This window comes from Aythya marila (genome assembly GCF_965140915.1).
Source record: "Aythya marila genome assembly, chromosome: 19".
Classification (NCBI taxonomy): domain Eukaryota; kingdom Metazoa; phylum Chordata; class Aves; order Anseriformes; family Anatidae; genus Aythya; species Aythya marila.
This window is the reverse complement of record NC_139060.1, coordinates 7,734,032-7,756,860: the sequence shown is the minus strand read 5'-3', so window position 1 is coordinate 7,756,860 and position 22,829 is coordinate 7,734,032. Positions and strand designations below refer to the sequence as shown.

The window sequence follows — 22,829 nt, the reverse complement described above, 5'->3', positions numbered from 1 at the left end:
CAGCGTGAGCCCCGCGGCTGTGCCGGGGAATATTTTGGGGTACAGAGACGGGGGTGCTGCGGGGGGCCGAGCCCCGGTGATGCTGCAGCAGCACCCGGGCCGGGGAGAGGACAGGGCCGGGGTCCGCAGCCCCTGTCCCGCGGCACAAGGTCCCCAAATCCCCCCCAGGACACGCATTTGGGGGCCGGCTGGGCTGTCCCCGCTTCGGCTTTGGGAATCAATCCCCGATTTTTTTTAGGGGGAGCACAGAGGGGTCCCGGCCCGCAGTATTAGGGCTGGCACCGGGCACCGCGGACCCCCCCGAGGGTCGCTCCCCAAAGGCGCAGCGGGGCCGCCGGTGCCGAGCCGGGGATGCGGGTGGGCGCAGCTCCCCGGGACCCACTCGGGGGGGAACCGGGACCGATCCTCGGGGCTCTGCCCGTTGGCTGGGGCCGAGAGGGACCAAACAGCACCGAGAAACGAGGTCTGGGGGCATCGGGGGCGCGGATTTCGTTGTGTGGAGCCGCGGCCCCAAAACACCGAGTTTTGCGCGTAAAACGAGCGCCGGCAGCGGCTGGGAGCAGCCGGGGCCGAACCGGAGTGAGCAGAACCGAATCGAGCCGTGCCCGACGGCGAGGTCCGGTCCTGCACCCGGCTTTTGGGGGGCAATCCGGAGTGTGTGTGTGTGTGTACGTGTGTGTATGGGTGCGTACGTGTGTGTGGGGGGGTATAGGGCTGTGTATGGGCGCATAGGGGGGTGCATCTGTGCGCACACGTGTGTGTCCGTGTGTCTGCGTGTGCGTGTATGAATTTACACGTGTGTGCATTGTATGTGGGGGTGTGTGAGCGTGTCCGTGTGTGTGTGAGCGTGTCCGTGTGTATCTGTGTGTGTGTGTGAGTGTGTGAGCGCCGTGTCCCTCCCTCCAGCCACCCCACCCCCGGGGAGGGGAGGGCTGGAGGGGAGGGGGGCTCCGACGGCTCGCCTCGCTCCGGCAGCCCCAGTCTCTCCGGCAAACGTCAGGGAGGTCATTAATAACCAATTAGGAGGGTCAATGAAGCTCATATATAGCCGGGCGGGAGCCGCCGAGCCGCACGGAGCCCGGCCGCCGCCTCGCCCCCATGATGGGCTCGGTGCTGCCCGCCGAAGCCCTGGTGCTCAAACCCGGGCTGAAGCCGCAGGGGCTGGCCCTGGCCGAGGTGATCACGTCGGACATCCTGCACAGCTTCCTCTACGGCCGCTGGAGGAACGTGCTGGGCGAGCAGCTCTTCGAGGAGAAGAGCGGCCCCAAAACCGCTTTCACGGCCGAGGTCCTGGCTCAGTCCTTCTCCGGAGGTGAGTGCCCGGCCCCCGCCACCGCCGCCGTCGGGGCTTCGCCGCCGGCCGCTTTTTGACTCGGGTTTGACCCGAGAAAGTTCCCACCTCGGCCGTGGGGCTGAGAAGGGGCAGGGGAGGGGGTCGGGGCCGCTGCTTTCCCCCGAGCCGCCCCCGGCCGCATTCAGGGCCCCGCACAATGTCTTTTCTCTCGTCCCGGCTCCCTTTTCTCCCCCCCCACCTCCCTCTCGGATTTCTGTTCCTCTCTTAATTTACCGTGAAGGCTAATTCCATTTCCATTCACGATATGTCAACCATCTCATCTCCCCATTTTGTAAGAGGAATTCCTGGGCCCTTTTAAACAAGCCCCCGCGCCATTCAGGCACAATGTACCGCTACAGCATTCCTAAAGGACTAATGAATTTAGAATTAGCAATTTCTTTCTACTTGAGTTTAATGAATGCAGATCACTTTAACGGCATGACAAATTGCTGGATGGGCCGAAATAGACACCATTTAACCCCCTTTCTCAGCCTCGCTCCCTCGCCCGGCCCGGGCCGCTATTCCCAGGTACCGGCTCAATGCCCTGGAGGGGAACCTTGTAGCGCTTTGTAGGAACCCTCCCGGCCCTTTAAAAGCCCCACGGCCCCGGCACAAAGCAGCGCTTTGGGGGTGCCAGCCCGGGGTCTCCGCGCCCCCTTCCCCGGCCCCGGCTCGGGGACAGCGCAGCCGGGCTCGGGGTGGGGGGGGGAGCGCGGCGGGGATGGGGGGACCCCGGGGCGCTTTGGGGTGCGGGGGGAGGCAGCGGCCGGTCCCTCATCGACCCCTCTCGCCGCCGTCCTCAGAGGTGCAGAAGCTGTCCAGCCTGGTGCTGCCGTCGGAGGTGATCATCGCGCAGAGCTCCATCCCCGGCGAAGGGCTCGGCATCTTCTCCAAGACGTGGATCAAGGCGGGCACGGAGATGGGGCCCTTCACGGGCAGGGTCATCTCGCCCGAGCACGTGGACCTGTGCAAGAACAACAACCTCATGTGGGAGGTAACGGCCCCCCGGGGGGGCTTTGTCCTCAGCTCGGCGTGCCTCAGTTTCCCCCGGCTCTCCCCAGGGCAGGCTGCTTTAGGAGACCCGTGGGGCTGCAGGTGGGTGCGAGGCTCCCGCAGCCCGCCCTCGGAGCATCCCCAAGCCCCCGCTGCTCGTGTCGCACGCTGCGGGGTCACATCCTGCCCTGCCCTGCCCCGTTTGGGGTGAAACGCCCGGCTGGAGGCTCCCTGCAGTGTGCACCGTGGGTGAAACCGGCTCTGCCCATCCCCTGCTTTGTCCCAGCCCCGGTGTTTTTACTCCATGGGTTTTGGGGTGATCCGAGCTGCCAGGACATCACTGTTAGCAGAAAGGGTTTTGCTCAGTGTTTTGGTTTCACCGAGTGCTGGGTTTGCACCGATGGTTATTATTATTTCATGCAGAGTAGAAGCTCGCCTCGCATTTTTTGCCACCCCACAAGGCATCCTCCCGCAGGGCCAGCTCCGGCAGCGACCCCGTTCCCCCCGAGGTGGTGGCAGGGTGCTGAGCAGCCCCATTGGGGCTGGGCTCCTCTGAGAAGGGGGCACTGAGGCAGGGAGCCGGGCAGAGAACCAGCCGTGCCCACCCAGCACCACGATCAGGAAGGGTCCGGGCACCTCCTGTCCGGAGGCAGCAGCTCCTGGCTGCCTGCAGGGTCTCAGCCCCGAGGCCGTGCTGCTTTGGGGCTTGTCCCCAGCCGGGGACGCGATCCCAGAGCATCCCCCAGCGCCGCGATCCCCGTGTGGAGGGGCTTGGACCACCGAGCGCTGTGTGTCCCCCCCCCCAGGTCTTCAACGAGGACGGCACGGTGCGGTACTTCATCGATGCCAGCCAGGAGGACCACCGCAGCTGGATGACCTACATCAAATGTGCCCGGAACGAGCAGGAGCAGAACCTGGAGGTGGTGCAGATCGGGAACAGCATCTTCTACAAGGCCATCGAGGTACGCGGGGTCGGGAGGCAACGGGGTGCTGGGAAGCCACCTTTGCGGGTCCCTTTCCTTGTCTGTGGGGCTGCTGCTGGAGCACCCGTGGGAGTGCAGGGCACCCAGACCTGTGGGGAAACGTCATTGTGCAGGCTTCAGGGAGGCAGGGAAGCACCCTTCTCTTCTCTGTTTCCTTCTGGTGGGCTCATGGGGTGAGGTGTGCTGAGCACGGGGAGAGCAAACGCTGCCCAAGCTCGTTTTGGGGCATAAAATGTGAAAAGAGCTGCGATCCTGGCTCAGCCGGGGCTTTGGGCAGGAGCAGGGTTTTGATGCTGTCTTTAAAAATGGGATTTTTGCGTGTGCAGAACCTGCTTCAGTGCAGCAGGGAAAAGTCTGGGGGTTCTGTGAGTGCCCGGAGCCGGGTGCTGGCTGCGCTTGGCTCCGCAGCTTTCACCCGGGGGTCGCAGCGGCTCCGGGTGCAAATGGAGCAGGAGGAGGACGGGGCTGTGGGATCCGGGCAGGGAGTGGCACCGCTGCTGCTGCAGCCATGCCTCGGGCATCCTGCGGTGGGCACCGGCCTCATCCTGCCCAGCTCATCCTCACACTCCTGTACAACGTGTGGGCAGGTGCTGGGTCCCGGGGACACCCCAGGGTGCGGGGTGAAAGCTGCGGGTGCTGGGATGGAGGCGAGCGCCTGGCTACTGCAGCAGCATCGTCCCCGTGCCCGTACGTGCCAGCAGCACCATGGTGGGCACCAGCCCTGCTTGTGTGCAACGTCCCCATAAAATGACCCTATTGCAGGAGGAGCTCGGGGAGATGTCAGCGGGCAGCTACCCGGGTTTAGAGCGGCGCGAGGGGACAGCTCCTGCTGCTGCGGGGAGAGGGAGCGCGGCTGGGGAGAGCGCGAGCGCCCGCGGGCATCGTAGGCAAGGGCAGCTCCCCCGATCCTTTGGGCTCCTGCAGTGGCTGCCAGAGGAGCAGGAGGGCTGTGGGGCAGGACCACGGCCAGTGCTGCACTGAGCCAGCACCAGGGTTTGGGATCGGTGAAGTGGGATGGGGAAGGCGAGTAGTGGGGTGAGGGAAGAACAGCTCCGCTGCTGCTGCGGGAGGGTGCGTGTCTCACTGGGGTCTGCGAGCAGGAGCCCTGAGCATCTCCGTGCTGCTCTCCTCATCCTGGGGTTCCCTTTGCAGGCTTTAAGAGCCGATATTCTTGTGGGCAGCCGTGCCTGGCATGGTGTTCGCTTAACTGCTTTTTTTTTTCATTAGATCTTGTTGAGGGGTGTAGCTCGGGGTGCGGCTGTGTGTCAGCCCTTGCGGACTTCCCTATGCAGGGCAGTGGGGCAGGTGAGATGAGTATGGGTGGTGCGAGCAGAGGGTTATTGCACAGCGATATCAAATCCACGGGCTCGCTGCCCGTGGCTGGATCATTGGGCACTGGAGCAGAGGAGTTGAATTCCCTCAGCGCAGGCGGTGAAGTTGAGATGTGGAGAGCTGAACCCTGCGTGATGGGGACGTGGGCATGAGAGGTGCCCGTGCCTGGCTGCGGGGCCACGGGGAGGGGAAGGGGCCGGGGCTTTCTTGGTGAGGGAGTAGGGAAGGGGAGCACCGAGGGGCCGAGGAGCTGGGTGGCAGTTCGAGGGGCTGCTTCCTTCGCAGGCTCCCCGTTCCCACCGGTGCCTGGACAGCACACCCGTGTGCACGCACACCCCTGCGGCCCCAAACCCCGCTGCCTGCTCCAACTCAGGGTTTGTGCGCCGAGAAGAAAAGAAAAAGCAGAAGTTTGACTCTTAGGTGACTCTTAGGATTCCTTTTCCACCTGCCTGCCAAAAAAATTGGGCTTACTGGGTGCCTTCCTCACCATCCAGCATTTGTATTTTCATGCGGTTTCGCTTGTTCCTGCCCTTACTCGCTGGTTTGCTTTTCCCATCCTCTTCCTCAGCAATTCCAAGTTAGAAAGTACAATATAGGAAAATACTGGAAAATAGGGTGAGGGCCTTGAGCTTTGCCCTTCTATCTGAAGGCCACGAGGTTCTTCGGGGGTAATTTAAATTGTTTTGGGGTGTATGCATGCGGATGAGCTGCTGGCGTGTGCAGCAACAGACCACGCACATATACTTTATCCCTCCAGCAACATTTTATTCGTTTATGTTAAAAATAATTAACTTTCTGTTAAGAGAAAATGATGCAGAGAAACAGCACGAATTTGGGAGGGGAAGTGGTATCGGCTTCTCCTCCTCAGCCTCTCACCCTGCAGCCCCAGTGAGGTCCTTACATAGAGGGAGGCTTAAGGATATGGAATCTGGCTGCCACTGCTTCCCGATGCTTCAAATGAGGCACATTTTCAGTGCTCTGGTGATCTTAGATCTGCGTTTCGTGGAAATGATGCTTTTCTTGAATCACTCTGCGTATCGAAAGCCGGCCTCTGCAACAGCGGGCTGTTTCTAAATCAGTTTCTCAGCACTAGGAACCTGCAAGGGAAAAAAATACAATTTTTTTTAGGGTTATTTGTTATTGGTGCTGCCTTGTGGATTTGCTCTGGTGTGAGCGCATCCGTGCTCCCAGCCACGGCTGCTTTGCGTGGCGAGGTTGGGCGCCGTTTGCTGGCTGCTCGCTCCAGGGAACAGAGCCATTTCCCCGTGCCGCTGCACCCTCACCTCCCTGAGCTGCAGGGACCCACAGGGGCTGTGCTCTGTCCCTGCCAGGTCACCAGTTGTCACCTTCCTCCCAGGACCTGATGGCAGCGGGATGTTTTAGGGGTGGGGGACGGCCAGTGGGGTCTGCAGCGACTGGCCGAGGATGCGGATAGAGCCGCCCCATCCCGACAGCCCCGTCTGTTTGTCTGTCTCCAGATGATTCCTCCAGATCAGGAGCTGCTGGTCTGGTACGGGAACTCCCACAACACCTTCCTGGGCATCCCGGGTGTGCCGGGGCTGGAAGAGGAGCAGAAGAAGAACAAGCATGGTGAGTAACATCGCGCACACAGGGACACGGCATCCGTCTCGTTCTCTGCTCACCCCATCCCCAGCTCTGAGGGTGTGGGGCAGGGACCCCCTCAGCTCTCAGGGGACAAACATGGGGACCATGGAGGAGCACAGCACGCCCCGTGCTGGGCACGCAACCCCACACAGCTCTCCCTAGCCCCACGATCTTCCTGGGAGAGGCTGATCTGCCTCGGCTGTAATGCAGCGCCCGTCTCCCCCAGGACAGAGCCATGCAGCTGGGGCAGGTCCCTGGGATTTGGGGACCCTCTCCGTGCCGACTTGTCCCTGGCTGGTGCTGGTGCTGTGACCAGCGACTGCTGGGCAGGGAGGAAGGAGCCCTGACGCACTGCGGGAGGCTGGGATGCAGTCATTTATTTTCCTGCTCTGCTTTTAGCAGCACAAACTGTTTTTTTACCCAAATCGCCAGCACAGGCTTTCCCTTCCATGGGCTTTCACTCTGCCTGTTTCAGTGGTTCCCCAGGGTGCTCATTTACGGGCAGGCAGCGGGTCTTTTTGGGGTGCTGGGCTCGGAGCCGAGCCCCTCCGTGCTCCCCGCTCTGTGTGAGCAGGGTCAGAGCCCAGCAGGGCATGGGGTGAAGCTGGGACTGAGGCAGGTCGCTGCTGGCAGCTCCCCGTCACCCTCCCGTCACCCCTGCTCTCTGCTCCTGGCTGCTTTGGCCACGTAGGTGCAGGAGAAATGAGAGGTAGCCAAAGGAAGGGGAAAGCGCATCCTGTGTGAAATCCTTTCTGCAGGGGAGACGGGTCAGCCTGAGCATCCCCCTCACCTTAATTGGGGTCAGCCTGCTCCCAGCTCTGTCCCCATCCCAAATCCACAAACACCAGCCTGCGGGCACCCACAGCAAGCAGGGGAGAGCCAGCGAGGGCACACGGGGCGGTGATTTAGGGCAGCCAGCACCGCGGGCAACTCGGGAATGGGGGTGAGCCCAAGAGGGCAGCGCCTGACCGCTGCATCTGTCGTCCCCAGAGGATTTCCACGCGGTGGAGACGGGGGCCAGCACCACTGGGCGCATGCGCTGCGTCATCTGCCACCGCGGCTTCAACTCCCGCAGCAACCTGCGCTCCCACATGCGCATCCACACCCTGGACAAGCCCTTCGTGTGCCGCTTCTGCAACCGCCGCTTCAGCCAGTCCTCCACCCTCCGCAACCACGTCCGCTTGCACACCGGCGAGCGGCCCTACAAGTGCCAGGTTTGCCAAAGTGCCTACTCCCAGCTCGCCGGGCTGCGGGCCCACCAGAAAAGCGCCCGCCACCGGCCCCCCAACGCCTCCCTGCAGGCTCACTCCCCTGCCCTGCCCGTGCCCCATCCCGCCTCCCTGGCCCATCACATCCCCACCATGGTGCTGTGAGCCCCCGGCACGGCGGCGGGGGTTTTCGGAAAGCTGCTGCCAACGGGCAAAAGACTGGCGGTGAGACATGCAAGAAGTCGGGAGCCCTCGGCAGAGCTGGGGGGGGCAGAGGCAGGGCTGATTTGCGTGGTGAGCTGCTTGAATTTAGGAGCATCGCTGGGTGTGTGGGGTGCTCCCCGAGTGTGAGCTGCTTGTCCCCGGGGCTGGCAGGGGGACAGGGGAGAGGGGATGGTGCCTCAACACACAGGGCACGGTGTCTGGCGGGTTTGCTGGTGCACAACAGGAGGGCAGCCTCAAGGCCATGCCTGGATGAATCGCACCTGGGTTTTACAGATAATTTGACAGAAAGAAAAAAACCTTCGTGCCCCCTTGTTACTGTCCCAGCAAGCGGCCAGCAGAGAGACGTGGCACGGCCCTGCTGGAGCCATCAGCTTTCTCTCTGCTGGCCCTTCCCAAGGGACAGATTTCCCTCCTGATTCAGCAAACGGCCGTGTTTCCCCCCGAGCTGCGTTCAGCCCCGCTGTCTGCCTTCCTCCAGCCCACGGTGATGGGGTTGGGGTGCCGTGGTGAAGGGGACAAGCCAAGGGACACCCCCAGCGCGATGTGCCCACCGGCAATGCCCAGCCACGGGCAGGTTTTGTGGGGTGCTGCTCCAGCATCGCTGCCCCTCGCTCCCTGCAGCCCCGAGGGAACATTTCGGGTTTCCTTCTGCTGCCCTCTGGGGACAGAAATCCCGTCCCTGGGCCAGCTCCGTCCCCAAGGACAGCTCTAAGCGCCCTCTGGAGTCCTGCCACATGCGAGAGGAGCCGTGTATCATAAGGCTTGGAAGAAGGTATTCTAATATTAATTATAAGTCTAAGGTGTATAAAGTTCTCACAAACCGTGTTTTACTTCCGAAAAAAAAAAAAAAAAAGAAAAAAGAAAAAGAAAAAATCTGTCACTTTAACTTTGTAAATATTTATGTAAAACATTATTTACAAAACTTTGATATTATATATTATTTGATTGTATATGTACACAGTGTAAATACATTTGTACCTCTCTCTTGTATTCTAAATAAAAATTACTTGGAACATTTATCATTTAGAAGATGGATAGTTTTGAGGGCTTTATTTTTGCTCCGTGCTGGGTGGAAGAATATAGTGGGCAGGAAGAGTTAGTTTCAAATAACTTCAGGCAAGTAAGTGGCAAAAAAGATGTAGCACTGGGTGTTAGACCAGGCACTGAGAAGAGGAAAGGTCGGCTCTGGGAAACAAAAACCCTTCTGCAGGTCGAAAGAGAAGGGATGCGTTCGTGCTAGTAATAGATGGGGTGGTACTAGTTGGGCTGCCTCCACTTTACAGTCTGTTTGGAAGAAAAACTGCTGATATCTTTTAATATCTTCTCTGAAATGATAGTCATATTTCAGCTGATAGAGGCTACAGTTGCAAGCCTTGCTTGAAATATTTGATTTTGGTCCTGAGGAAGCGAAGCATTCAGGGAAGGTCAGCCCTGGCTTCTCTTTTCCCCTGTATTTTCTCAGCAGCTCTGAGATGCTAACTGGCGTTTGAAGGAAATGCGTAAAACTTCCACACAATTGTGTTATTTAATGCTAGAGCAGCTATGCCAGGGGTGAATCCTTCAGCCCTCGTTTAAGCCGAGGCTTTCTTTTGGGGGCCGGCAGTGCTGTGTAACGGGGTCAGTGCTCAGCACCTCCACGGTTGTGGTGTGAGGAGCTGTTCCTGGCGCCTTTATTTCACCTTGGGAGACGATAACAGCATCATCTCTGAAAAAAATGGGAAATAATTTGCATGTACACACACACATAAGCAGAAATTAAGAGCCTGGGGGCCCTGCTCTCCCTCAGGTTGAACGTTTTGTTACAGCGCTGAGGGGCTGGGGTCGGGGGGCTCCATGCCGGGGCTGCCCCCCCCCGCCTCAGCACCTCAGAGGCCTGGCACAGCGGTGAAGGGGCCCTGCCCGCACTAAACATGGCCGCCTTCTCCCCTTCGATCCCAACGCAGTGAAGCCCCCGCCTCCCGGTCGTGCCAGCAACCAAAATGGCCGCCCGGCGCGAAGGCGGCGCCACACCTGACGCTGCCCCCCCCCCTTCACGGCTGCCCTCACTCAAGATGGCGGCGCCCACGCCTCAGGCGCGCCGCTTTCTGCCAGCAGCCAAGATGGCGGCCGGAAGGCACGTGTGGAAGGGGGAGCCGGCGCCGCACCGCCCGTCCCCAAGATGGCGGCGGTCGCCATGAGGCTGCCGGTGGCCCGCAAGGCGGTGGCGCCGAGTGGGTCGCGGGGCGAAGAGAAGCACCTGGTGGCGCCGGGGGACACCATCACCACAGACACGGGCTACATGAGGTGGGGAGGCGGAGGAAGCGGCGGGGAGGTGACTGGTGGCCGGTGCGGGGCTGTCTTCAGGTGCCTGTTCCCTCCACAGGGGCCATGGCACCTACGTGGATGAGGAGAAGCTGATCGCCTCGGTGGCCGGTGCTGTGGAGAGGGTGAACAAGCTGGTGTGTGTCAAGGCGCTTAAGACCAGGTGAGCACCTCAGTCTTGGCTACGGCGTGGGTGGTGCGGGAGGCAAGGTGTGGGTGGTTGCTGTGGGGAAAGATGGGATTAATAATGAATAAACTGCTGTCTGTGCCCCCGCCAGGTACAACGGCGAAGTCGGCGACATCGTGGTTGGGAGGATCACGGAGGTAAAACCTGCAGGCGCGGTTTTAGGGGGCTCCTAAAAGTGTGCTGGTGTCTGGGCGTTGTGGTGCCTGGCGCTGCGGGACAGCCGAGTGCTTGCAGGGTTGGATGTGATGCTCCTACAGTCTAAAAAGAACTGAATAAAACCCATACTGAGAACAGAGAAGAATATATTTGGTTACAGAAGCACTGTTAGCACGTGTTTTTTCAAAAAGGTGAAGCTAAAAGTAGGCTGCGGTGCTGTCTCAACTCCCGCTTGTCTCAGTGCTGGTGGAAGCACTTGTGCAGGCCCTGGGGTGGGATGTCGTGGTCACATCACTGCTCGTGGCCTTTCGGTGTGAAGCTGTCAGGCACTGAAGACCTTTCTCATTTTCTGAGTGTACAGCAATAGAACTTTTCTTTTCCAGGTTCAGCAGAAACGATGGAAAGTGGAAACCAATTCCAGGCTAGATTCAGTCTTGTTGCTGTCATCTATGAATTTACCTGGTGGGGAACTGGTGAGTGCAGTTTGTGCAGAGACATGTCAGAGCCCTGTCTTCTGTTTTCGCAGCAGGAAGCTCTGGAGCCCTTCCCACAATTAGCACACGAGTAGTGTTGGTTTTTTTTGTGCCTGCAGGAGAGTCTGCAGTGCTCTAATAAACTTCAACTTTTAGGGTTATTTGGACATAAACACTTCCATGATTTAAAGGTGTGCTGACCAGTTTACCTGAGTTCCCTTGGTGACCAGATTGTGTTTTTCACAGCATCCTAAAGAGATGGTCCTCCCTAGCATAGGTATTAATTAACGTTTGCTAATTCTGAGTGCTGTGTAACTTTTCTGTGATTGTTCTTTTCAGAGAAGGAGATCGGCAGAAGACGAGCTTGCAATGAGGGACTATCTGCAGGAAGGGGACCTCATCAGTGTATCCTTGCACTGCTTGTACTCAAACAGAAGACTCAGGGGGCACAGGGGGAACAGCTAGACCTCGGCCAGCCTGGCTGACACGGAGAACTCTCTGCTGTGGGCAGCCAGTTGCTCTTGGCACTGAGCAGCAGTAGGGAGCTTGTTTCCTTGACTGGCCCTGACAGGCAGAGGTCCAGTCTGTGTTCTCTGATGGGGCTGTATCGCTGCACACCCGGAGTCTGAAATACGGGAAGGTAAGTTGCTCAAAAGCACTTGGTCTTGGCCTAATTTTGTTCAATTTGGCTTTGAAGAGTTTACCAAACGGCATAACTGGCTGGAATTGGCAGCAGTTCAGAGCTTTTTATCTGATGGCATCTGCTTGCTACAAAAAGAGGGGTATGAGAAGGGCGGAAAAAAGAGATCTCCCTTTGGGGAGAGCTCTGGTGAAGGGCACCATTTAGCATATCAGAGAGTTACAGCTAGGCTAGTGGTCCTGTGTTAGAAGGCCAGGCCTTTCTCAAATATAACACAACTCTATCCACGTCAGTAGAATTTATTTGATTTATATCAAGGTAACGATATAGGCCAAAGCACAATTTGGACTTTTGGGGAGATATTTAAGAAAAGCTGGAGAAGATCAAGGTGTTATAACCCATTTGTGCAGGTTAGGAAGAGGCTTAGCTCCCACGCTGGAGCACAAGGCAGAGTTCCCCAATGCAGAGAGCACGTGCTTTGAGCTGCTGCTGTCACTGTTACAGCTTGTGAGTCCTGTTTTCCCCCACTAGCTGCTTGGGAGCTGAAACCCAGGGAGAAAAATCTTCTGGCTCAAACTTCATCGTTCCTCTTCTGCAGGTCATTGCCCCTGTGACTTGTTTCTCACTCCAGGGCTCTATTTTAGGCTTTATGCAGTCGGCATTTATCTCTGGTTTGGCGCATTGAAATAAGCCAAGGGGCCATTGGAGCGCAGGCTGCAGTCAGGATTACTAGACTGAGGGTATTAGCACTTAAAAGATGAAAGCGAAGTGTGCTTATTGCACAAAGGGTGAAGGACAGCGACTGGATTAAGAGGGAAAGTGTTCTTCTAAATTGGGCCTCTCAGTCCTCATTTTTCTGCAGGAATGGTTGATGTCTAGTTAGGATCGAGATATTATTAACATTTGTGCTAAGCACTTAGAGTATTCTTCATCTTCAAAGGACTGCACAGGCATTAGCTAATCCTCCCAGCACTCCCAGAGGCAGGCAGGTTTTATATTCGCTGTTTCACAGGAAAGGATGTTAAAACTGGTCAGTTCTTAGCCCAAAAATGGAGTGCATGCCAGTGACTTGATGTTAGCCGTGGTGGCTCGTGTCTCAGGCTGAGTATCGTGGTCTCTTCTGCAGCTTGGCCAGGGTGTGCTCGTTCAGGTCTCGCCCTCCCTTGTGAAACGCCAGAAGACTCACTTCCACGACTTGCCCTGTGGTGCATCCGTGATCCTCGGCAACAATGGTTTCATCTGGATCTACCCAACCACAGAGCAGAAAGATGAAGAGGCAGGGGGCTTCACCACCAACCTAGAGGTGAGAGGACACGGAGGATGACGAACCATGTTCTACCAGTGGTGCTTTGCTAGTTTAATGTGGTCCAAGAGGCACATCAATAACTTGAGGCTTTCAAGAAACGGGTTTTAGTTCTGTGGCAAAACGTTCTTTACAGTAGGTTTGCATTATTTTCCTGTGTATTCATCTCTTTTTTTGTCTGTCCTTCCTCAGCCAGTTCCCTTGTCTGACCGGGAGGTGATCTCACGGCTCCGAAACTGCATTGTGGCTCTGGCTACTCAGAAGATGATGCTCTTTGACACTAGCATCCTGTATTGCTATGAGGCATCCCTTTCTCATCAGGTACAGAAGCCAGTGTCATACACTTCATTCCACACTCTGGGGAGGGATTGGAAAGGCTGCATCAGTTGTTGCTGAAGTTAGTAAGATATGTGCTAGGGTTTTTTATCTTTCCAAAGGATTTTGTAGTGAGTGATAATATGAACTTCCCCCTTACACGTGACATAAATTGCCATGGGACATTTTCAGGAATAGTTTGAAGGGTTCTGGCTCTGGCAAAGCCCACCTATTTCTATAGAGAAATAGTTAATTTTTAGATACGTGTTGTTTATCTCTTGCTGGGTAGGATTATGGACCATCTGTGATCCCTGTGAAAACAGCATTGCATTAGAGTTTGCATGAGGCTAAGGTGCAGTTTGAGAACAAGTGAAAAAGCAAGCCTCGTGTATCATACAGAGCCTGGCCTTCTGTTTATAGCAATTCTGCATGTGCTGAATGCTCCCTCGGTTTGAGCTCTTGCTGTTGCACACCTTTGCTCCGTGAGTTTGTAGGTTCTGCCAGGACAGTCGTTAGCAGTTCTCCTGTCATAAATGGCTAAGATCTGAAGTGGCTTTTTCTTTCATCTACAGGGGCAGTACACGCAGCTAGATGGGGTGTTCTTTTGAACTCTACTTCTGGTTAAGATGTTTTTTCCCTTCCCAAATACTGGTTTATGGCATTCAGTAAAGGTTGGGAGTTGTTAGTAGATTCTCCTTTGATTTCTTATGGTCTTTATATGAAATAGTAGGCTGGCAAAGTTAACTTGGAGTGCGATGGTAGTTGTTGTTCTTTGGTGCCAATGTTACTCTTCTTTCCACTCCAGATCAAGGATATTCTCAAACCAGAGGTGATGGAGGAGATTGTTCTGGAAACCCGGCAGAGGCTGTTGGATCTGGAGGGATAGTGTCAGAAGCGGTTATTTGAAGCCCCACCATGGCAGCTTTTGATCCTCAGTATTTTTTTTTTTCAGTGTTTTAGTCCCAGGCATTCATTCCATACTTCAGAAATTACCAAAATTGCTCATTTTAACTCCGTGGATACCTCCTGAGCCCTTTTAGTACCATAGTACTAAACAGTACTGGAGTACAATAGCCTTTTAGTACAGCAGTACATATCTGACCTTTATGAAGACACAGATACAATGGGGACGTGCCTTGTTGCTGTGTCTAGTGCCCCTGAATTTGGTGTTGAACAATAGAGAGGAAGGGGTGTGTTTTGCGATTGGTTTCTTCCTTCCCAAAGGCTTTTAAATTGTTTTTAATTTTTCTTTATTGTAATGCAGATCTGCCAGTTTGTCCTTTTGACTTAGGGTTTTGCAGTCTCAAAGAAAGAAAATAAAAAGTACAAGTCCTTAGAGGAAAGGAGCGTCTAACCACATTGTGGGTTTAGATTTTCATGGTTTGTATGTCTCAAGGGTTTGAGACTGGACGTGGCTGTCCGCATGACCCAGGTAGCCATAGGCAAGCAGTGTCTTCTCAGTCTGTGTGCATCCTGCCAGTCCCTTTTATATGCCTGATGTGGCAAGCTCGTCCTCTGAAGAGGCTCTGTTACTGTTTTCTATTAAATATTTTGTATTTCAATAAATTTTTTTTTTGAAACAGAGGTAGTTGTTCAGGAGCGTGTGCGTTGGTTTATCCTCCTCCGGAATGAATTGAGTCTAACTAGAGAACTACAGTTGGCTTAAGTTTCCTTGTGCCAGGACACTTGGAATGGTTGCAGTGTCCTGGTGCCTCCCCTTCCACCATTGCTCTTCATCCTTAAAACCAGAACTTGACCTTCATCATCAGCACGTCTTCCAGGCAGGGTAAGTGTGTGAGTAGATTGCCTGGCACTGTTCACAGTGGCTTTCTCTCAACATTGCTTCACTGCAAGATGCCGTGGAAAGGTGAGTTGTGCCGCTGTGTCAGGGCTGGGGGAGGCAGGGAGCCCAGCAAGACACTGGCCTGAGGGCCTTGGTTAAAGGTGGGCATGCTGAGCCAGATGTTGTCACTCGCCTTCCCTGTATAGAATGGATGTGATGCTTTTATTTTGATGTCCTGTCAGATCTCTGATGCTGTATTAGAACTGTTTGTTTTATATGTGTATTGTGTGTGTGTATAAACATATTTGTTTCGTATTAGAGCTGCTTGCACTACGATGTTACAGTTGTTAAAAAGGATGAAAAATCAAAAAGTCTACCCCAATTCCCCCTGAATCTAATCTTAATGTTTCAAGTTCTCATGCTTGCCTCAGGCAAAAGGAGAAAAAAAATTGCTCACTCTTTTCCTGGGAACAAGAAATATCCTTCCTTGCTTTTCATCTGGTGCAGACTGCTCTGCCTGTGGTCCAGAGTAAGCACTAGGTGGCAGCTTCAGATCGCGTTTGTAGTAATCTTCAGCAGCTTTGCTTCATTTCTTTCCAAATAACAAGGGCTGGATGTCTGCCACCAGCGCTGCTACCTAAACACTTAGTAGAGCATTATGGAGCTCAGTGGCTAAGGACAAGCAAGGACATGGGTAATCCTTTCTGCTGCTGCAAAACTCAAACTTCAGCCCTTGCTGCCTCTGTGAAATCGTACTTAATTCCTAGGGCTGTGACAGTGGAACATTCCATGCAAAATCTGGGAATTGGTTATTTCTGAGTTCTGCAAGGATTCCTTAGGAAATGTGAGAACAATTGCATCCTCAAGATGACTTGGGAAGGTTGAAGACTAAAGCCTGATGGTGACGTTTTTGGGTCTGTATATAAAGCTGCTACCAGCGTTATCTGCATCAGCATGGATGGGAACAGCACAGAGAATGAAAGTTTCAGCAGTCTCTGCATCTTCCAATTAGAAAAATACCTTTTTTTTTTCTTTTTTTTTTTTTTTTTTCTATCCCTCTGCTGTAGTGTAGCAGCTGTTTATCTTACTACTGTTTGGGGAGACTGGGGTTTCTGCTGTGAGGCATCTATGGGGACGTACAGGCAATGAGATAGTGTCTGATGTTCCCTTTTCTGAAAGCATTTTTGAAGGCTATTGAGTTATCTGTATTTCATCCAGTAGCACTCTTTTTGTCTCTGCTACTTAACTATGTCAGGTAAAGGGCAAAAAAAGATGAAGAGACTGTACTGCACCACCTCCCAGAGAGATCTGATACCTGGAAATGGTTCTGCTGGTCTCTTAGATGAACGCAAAATGTTCCTCTGTCCTTCAGCAACCTCTCTGCAGGCATCTAACAGGTCAGGAAGGATCTGGGGGTGGGTTAGGAGGCTCTTGAAAGCACCGTCAGTAATGTGGTAGAAGTGCTCTCAATTGTGGGCTGTCAGACCTGCAAGGTGAGACAGTGCCAGGTTCTGATAGCGTGAATCTCGGGAAAAGGGAGCTGGTGTCTCTGCAGCAAGATGTGCCTGCACAGATGAGTTCCCTTCTTTGTATGTTTTTCCTTATTTTTTTCTACACAGCAGCATCTTTTTAAAACTATGCTCCATGTCCAGGCTTCTCATGCTAATCCTGTCTTCCCAGCATGAACTTTGGCTGCTTATTCTCAATAAATGAATATTTAACCTGAGAAACAATGAGCTAGATCTAGACTGCTTCATCTGCATGCTGCAGCATTCCTGATATCTTGGCCTCGGGAATGTGTTAAACAGGGAAGGATGTGGGACTCATCCAGTTACGTGCTCCCAGATTCCTGACAGTTTTGTTTTTCAACCTGTGAACAGGAGCACAAGCAGGAAAGGTTTGCTTATTGATCACTTCTGATCTGTGCGGGGAAATGGGGGTCCTGGCGTTTTTCTCCATGGCCACAAGAGGTCATTGCTGCTCTCTGCACATTCAGCCAGTGCCAAGCCCAGACCTAAATTCTGTGAGAAAGGTTTGAGGGGCTTGTTGGCAGTTCCTGCAACCCCATCTAGTGTAGCTTCACAAGCCAGCAAGTGATAAGAGATGGGAGTGACAAACTGGCTGGGGAGGGATAAACTTCCTAAGCAGTTTCAAAGGTGTCTGATAGAAGGACGTGCCCAGCAGCCATTTACTGATGATTTGACTGAATCCTTGTGGCTTTTCTCTTCAATAAATATTGAGAGCTATTGACTAGTGCTCATCCACCTCTCTAGCGATGGGATGTGCTGCCAGAGCTCACAGTTTCCATGCAGAGACTTCAGGTACTAATCATGACCCACAGTATGGCAGATGCCTCTTCTACGTTGCCCACCAGAGACGAGTGGGGAGTGGAGGGGACTGGGGGAGGTTTGGCAAACAGGACTGGGGAAGCCAGGGCCCCTCTGCATAGGCAGGTCGAGCTGTATAGATGCCTCTGAAATGGGAAGTGCTCAAGATGTAAAGGAGGACTCCAGCAAAAGCAGCATCCTCTTGCGTTCTTTAAATAGCCTGCGGGATTTTGCTAGGCAGCTAAGAAGGAGGGATGAAAAAGAAGAAACTATGGTTTCTGTGGTTTAGGAACAAAACCATAGCTGAAACGGGTGGGAAAAATTAACATACACAGAATGCTCACGTACGCACTAAATCAGCTTAGACCAATTCGATTTTTGGTCACTGCTGTCTGCCAGCATCGAGCCTGTTTATAAGCCTGTGCTGCCTATTCCAGGGCTGATACATAGCACAGATGTGCTTGCAAGTGGAGCTAGTAAATAGTTCCCTTGCTGGTGAGTGTTGCCTGCAGAAACGAGAGCACAAATCACTCATCTGTAGAAATAAATTTCCTGTTTCTTGGTGCTAGTGTTGATTCATGAACTAATATGAAGAACGGCAACCCCTCCCTTCGCTTCCAGTAATAACCACTGGGACTTCAAATCTGTGCTAATGGATTATTAATCCAATTACTGCTGCTATTATGTTACTTCTGTATCATCTGTGTGCAGTTTTGCTGTTCAAGTGAGGTGAATGGTATAAATACAAAGCCTCGAGCAGACCCTGGAAGATACTGAAATCCCACTGAGATGAAAGGCAGTCTCGAAATGGTTGTCTCAGGTTTCTGAGGACTGGCAATTAACGTGCTGAGGCTTGGTATTCGGTCAAGTGGTTTAAGATACTGTTACAGGGGAAATGGAGAAAATATCACTGCAGCTGTTGGATGTAACAACCCCCCGTGTAAGGGAAGGTAAATGGAAAAGGTACTGAAATTTCTTCTGGATTTCACTCTGCTTCAGTCCTACCACAGTACCTGATAGAGATTATCCAGAATGTTCCAGTTGCGCTCAGAAGGGAGCAACTTTTTCATTAAGGGGTGGTTGGTACTGACTAATCTAGTAAAAAATCTCCCTCAAGTTGCTCAGCCTGTGTTGACAGGCAGCTGTTTCCTCATCTTCCTTCAATCCGTGGGATCAGCCTGGGTATGCATTGGAGCTGAGTAGATAGATCATCGTCGTGAAAAGCTGATCTCCATTACTGAGATAAACCTGGAGAAATTCTGCTGAGAGGCTGTGCCCCTGGATTTGTCTCAGGGCAACGTTGCAGAATTTCTCTCTGCTGCATGTGTAGCACAAACACCATCAGTACTTGAGTCACTAAGGGGAAAATGCAATAAAAATGGTTTGGGATCAGTCTCCTGGCTGAGAATTAGCAATGTAGGAGCAGGCGATTACAGCAGAGGTGTGGAGGATCCCTTAGGCCTGAAAGAAGGGCTATGTTTCAAATGCTATTGCAGGAAGATGAAAAATACATGTCAGCCAGGGACCTTGAGTGCGGCGTAGATGTGGAGTGTGTTTGGATTTGTCACAAGGGAGGAGCCCGTATAAACAAGCCACTCTGTGGCCAGATGGTTACCCCGAGCAGGAGGCTACTGCAGAAATTGCATTTGTGTGTTCTCCCATTGTCAAGTGGGAGCAGACGCAGACCTTTGACCAAGACACCCTGACCTCATCCTGCTGCCTCGGCCCTCCTCTGTTCCCAAGGTGAAGCGGAGAATGTACGAGGAACTAAAACATCTCCGGCGTCACGGGCTGTGCCCCGCAGTGTGGGGACCGCGTGTGCTGCACAGCTAGCGGGCTGAACAAAGCGGGGTTTAACTCCGGCGTGGTACAGAACGGTGCTCAAATAAAATCGTGTTTGTTTTATTGCCTCTTCCCGTGGCCTCTGTGGATGTTTTCGGTGTCAAGTTTTGCATATCCACTGAAGCCAAGTCCTTTGTGCAGGCAGGACGACTGCTCCCTGCCTGCGGAGGAGCTGCTGGCGGGGCGTGCAGCTGCCCAGGTCGAGGTCTCCTCATCCTTCCACATCCCTGCGGGGAACGCAGGGTCCTGAGCTGTCCTGGGGTCTGAAATCCCTCATGGCAGGGGGGCTGTAGGTGGTCCGAGGGCCAGCCAGCTCTCCCTGACAGGCGGAGGAAGCCACTTGGGTGGCCCCGAACAGGGACAAGGGCTGTGCCGTGAGCTCTCCGGGCCCTTGGCTGTGCTCCACGTAGGGGAAGAGCCCAACTTTAATCCTCAATTCGCACCATTGCGTGCTGTAATATCAACAAACACCTCTCCCACCCGCCCTTTCCACCTTCACCCCGTTCCCCTCAGCTACCCCTCATCCTGAGGGACGCGGGGGCACCCCCCTCAAACCCCACCGTGGCACCCCCATTCCCCTCACTGGCTTCGCTCCCCATCCCCTCAGCGCCCCGTTATTCCCTCACAGCCCCCATTTCCCTCATTTTCTCCCCAATCCAAGCCCTATTTCTCCTCACAGGCCCGGCAGCGGGCGGGAGGCGGCGGCGATGGCGGAGGAGGGGCCGGAAGGGGCTGTGACCGCCCGGCGGCCGCGGGTTCCGCCATCTCCCTCCCCTCTCCCGGGGGTCTCTCCCCCCCCACACACACCCTCCTCAGCTTTGTCCCCCTTCCTCCTGTCAGCCTCCCTTCCTCCTCCTCCTCCTCCTCTTCCTCCTTTCCTCCTGCAGCCGGCCCCGCTCGGCCTCCCGGGGGTGCTGTGCGGGAGCCTCCCTGCAGGAGCCCGGCTGCAGCCCCGCTCCTCCTCCTCCTCCTCCTCCCCGTGAGGAAGGCCGGGGGCAGGCAGCCGAGAGCGGGCCCAGAGCTGCTTCGACGGCCTCCATGGCCCCCCGGCACCCCCTCAGCTCTCCCCGAGGGAGAGGCACGGCAGGAGGCGAGGCGAGGCCGGGGGAGGCCGGAGGCCGCCGGGCTCTGAGGTGCCCCCGCCGGGCCGCCTGAAGCCTTAGGGGAGGGGGGGTGGTGCCGGCTGGTTGGCCTTGGCCGGCTCAATGCTATGCGAAAGAAAAGGAAAAAGAAAAAAAGGAGAACGAAGAAGAAGAAGAAGAAGAAGGAAAAAAAGGAGCCTCGACGCTGGTCGCTGAAGGGGGGGGGGAAGGAGCGTTTCCTGCCCGGGGTGAGCCTACACGCGGGGTCTGGCGTGCGTGAGGTGACCTGACCCTGCTGCCCTCGGTGGAAGACACGCCGCGGACGGCGACGTGAAACTTCGGTGACACTTGTTTGGTGACACTTGTTAGGATCGGAACTCTTAACTTGCCTTTTTTTTGTTTTCGTCAAGCCGCCTAAGAAGCCTTGCTGCTGTCACCGAAAGCGTTGGGAGAAGCCGTGCTTGCCTTGGGTCTTTGCCTCAAGTGACTTTATTACTTGGTGAGTGCAGCCAGCACGCCCACCTGAAGCAAATTCTCCTTCAGAGCTCCTTCCCAGCCTGGAAGATCGGGGGTCACGGACTTTGCTGAAGCTTCTCGTCCTGGGAAAGGCTGCCCATAGCTGCTTTATGGGGCAGCAGCCTGGAAAAGTTCTTGGGGACCAAAGGAGGCCAAGTCTGCCCGCCCTGCACTTTATCAAAGGAGCAGGGAAGAAGGAGTCATCGAGGCATGGGGGCCCGCACTGTAACGTCTTCGTCGAACATGGTAAGGTGTTTCAGCTGGTTTTTCTCTTGGTTTAATTTTGATTTACCCACATGGATGTGGCATGTGTTTGCTGAAGTGCATAGTGCGGGTACAAAAATGCTGTTCTTCATGGAAGTCTTTTGTTTGCTCTCCCTTCGTGCTTAAGGTGAATATTCCGTGATTGTTTCCTATGAAAATACTCCACGTGCATCTGATTACTCAAAACCTGGGCTGTGATTCTGCTAAACATGGAATACAAGGAAGTAGTTTTTTAACGTCCTACAAGCTTCTCATTCTTGCCCTGGATATGTTTGTTGTTTGTTTGTTTGTTTGTTTTTTAAGGTCTATGTAAGTGTTTCATCCTTTTTGAGTAGTTTATTTCGTAGGTATTGATGAACCACAGCTGATGGTGATGCTATTGCCACTGACAAGTGTTTTCAATTATCTTTACAAAAGGGGTTCTGCTACTTGGAAAAAAAAATAGCCTGCTTTGGAAACTTTGTGGATAGTGCTGTTGTGACAACTGGTGGGAATAAAACAGTTCCTTGTTAATTTGCTCGGTGTGTTTACAGCACTTTTGGTTAGTGGTTTCTCAGCCAGTTAAGTGCTGATCCTGTGCTGTGATGGATTTAAGTGCAAGAGGCTAAAAGTGGCCAAGTTAGGGGTATAGCAGCCCTTTCACCTGTTGGCATCCCACCAATTAAAAAGGGGTCAAGAATCTCAGGAAATCACAGCAGATTAAAAGTGCAGTAGAACTTGGTTGGCTTCGTAAATGTTGCAAATGATTTATTTGTTTTTTAAATGTCAGAAGAGATTTCAGCTAAAGGCATCTCTTTCAAAAGTTAGACACAGAAATGAATTGTTTCTCTGGTACTTTTTGGAGTAATCCTTGCTTTTGCACAGCGGTTTTTCAGCTCTAATAGTCTTTGAGGAAACACGCAGCAGGCCTCTATCCCAGGCTGGCGGGTAGGATCTTCATAAAGCTTCTTCGACGGTTCTGACCTCACAGGAAAGTTTATCTGTGAACAAAATGAAACTGCCTCTATAGTCTTCATCTAATTAAAAATGAAAACGTTTGCTCTCTGAGAACATAACCCACCAGTAAGTGGAACAGCTTTGATTTGGTTTCACTTTAGCCGGGCTTTGCTTTCAAACCTTCTCTTACCCTGTGTTTCTAGAAGGGACCAAGAAATCCTGCGCAGCGTTTAGCAGAGACACCAGCAGAGATGTACTGAAATACTACTTTGAGTCTCAGCTCTTTCTTCTGATTTTTGCCCAGTGTTTGTGCGCTGAGGTTATTTGGAGGTAATTACTGGAAGGTTGGGGAACAAGGGCTAACTTAGCCCCCCGATGATAAACCTGCAGGACTTTTCCGAGCTGTGCTGTCCGCACCGTGCTACACCCACTCCTCCAACCCCGGTTTGGTCGCTGCTTTTGCTACTTTGGACAGAGTTTCAAGGTCAGATGAGATACAGCAAGCCCTCACCGCAAGCAGTGCAATATTCTACCCACCTTTGGTGTTTTGATGTAGCAGAAGAGCCAGAAACGCTCCTTTTTGATCATGTAACAGGAGCAGGCAGATGGTAACTTTATGCTGGTGTGACCCCAGGTCAGAAGATCCCAGCACATTTGCAAAGAAAAACAGCAGCTATAATGTCCGTGTACCATATGTCCACGAGAGACCTCGGTGGCTTGATTTAGAAAAGAATAAACTTGAAAGGGGACATCAAGGCCAGTACATCTGTTCGGAGAACTGCAACAGATCAGCCTCACTTAGCTGCATGAGGAAAAGTTTCTGCCTTTGAGTAAATGAAATGGTTCTTCGTGGTGCTGGCAGGAGAAGGCTGTACCACTGGTTCTGCGTTGTTCAGCTCTATTTTGAGTTTGGGCTCCTTCTAGCCTGAAAAATGATGTCTTAAAATATCTAGAAAAATACAGAGAAAGCTAAGTTCATTGTAGAAAGTTATTCATCTCCCTCAATTTATTTATTTTTTAATCGA

General features: G+C 53.6%; 3 protein-coding genes across 3 annotated transcripts in view; all 3 read left to right on the top strand.

Annotated features, from left to right (window-relative positions):
* Positions 1 to 1,098: 1,098 nt before the first annotated feature.
* PRDM12 (PR/SET domain 12) lies at positions 1,099 to 7,619 on the top strand (the record flags this gene model as incomplete). The annotated part of the gene is made up of 5 exons (XM_082775759.1): positions 1,099 to 1,312; positions 2,137 to 2,327; positions 3,133 to 3,288; positions 6,120 to 6,231; positions 7,237 to 7,619. The coding sequence occupies 5 exons, from the start codon at positions 1,099 to 1,101 to the stop codon at positions 7,617 to 7,619; spliced, it is 1,056 nt and encodes a 351-aa protein (XP_082631885.1).
* Positions 7,620 to 9,800: 2,181 nt separating this feature from the next.
* Positions 9,801 to 15,160, top strand: EXOSC2 (exosome component 2). The gene is made up of 9 exons (XM_082775591.1): positions 9,801 to 9,962; positions 10,042 to 10,143; positions 10,259 to 10,304; positions 10,707 to 10,796; positions 11,136 to 11,201; positions 11,368 to 11,436; positions 12,563 to 12,739; positions 12,932 to 13,060; positions 13,860 to 15,160. Exons 1-9 carry the CDS (start codon positions 9,838 to 9,840, stop codon positions 13,938 to 13,940), a joined length of 885 nt encoding a protein of 294 aa, XP_082631717.1. The 5' UTR covers positions 9,801 to 9,837; the 3' UTR covers positions 13,941 to 15,160.
* A 4,626-nt stretch (positions 15,161 to 19,786) lies between these two features.
* Positions 19,787 to 22,829, top strand: part of ABL1 (ABL proto-oncogene 1, non-receptor tyrosine kinase) — a 69,512-nt gene continuing 66,469 nt past the window's right edge. Inside the window, exon 1 of the mRNA XM_082775682.1 lies at positions 19,787 to 20,850. Coding sequence (XP_082631808.1) covers positions 20,715 to 20,850 — 136 coding nt within the window. The 5' untranslated portion in view covers positions 19,787 to 20,714. The remainder of the gene's footprint in view (positions 20,851 to 22,829) is intronic.

Bases quoted from the DNA above. Each gene is read 5' to 3' on its own strand.
- EXOSC2 (XM_082775591.1), top strand. From the start codon at position 9,838: ATGGCGGCGGTCGCCATGAGGCTGCCGGTGGCCCGCAAGGCGGTGGCG. The intron at 9,963-10,041 runs GTGGGGAGGCGG...TTCCCTCCACAG, and splicing joins ACAGACACGGGCTACATGAG to GGGCCATGGCACCTACGTGG. The intron at 13,061-13,859 runs GTACAGAAGCCA...TTTCCACTCCAG, and splicing joins AGGCATCCCTTTCTCATCAG to ATCAAGGATATTCTCAAACC.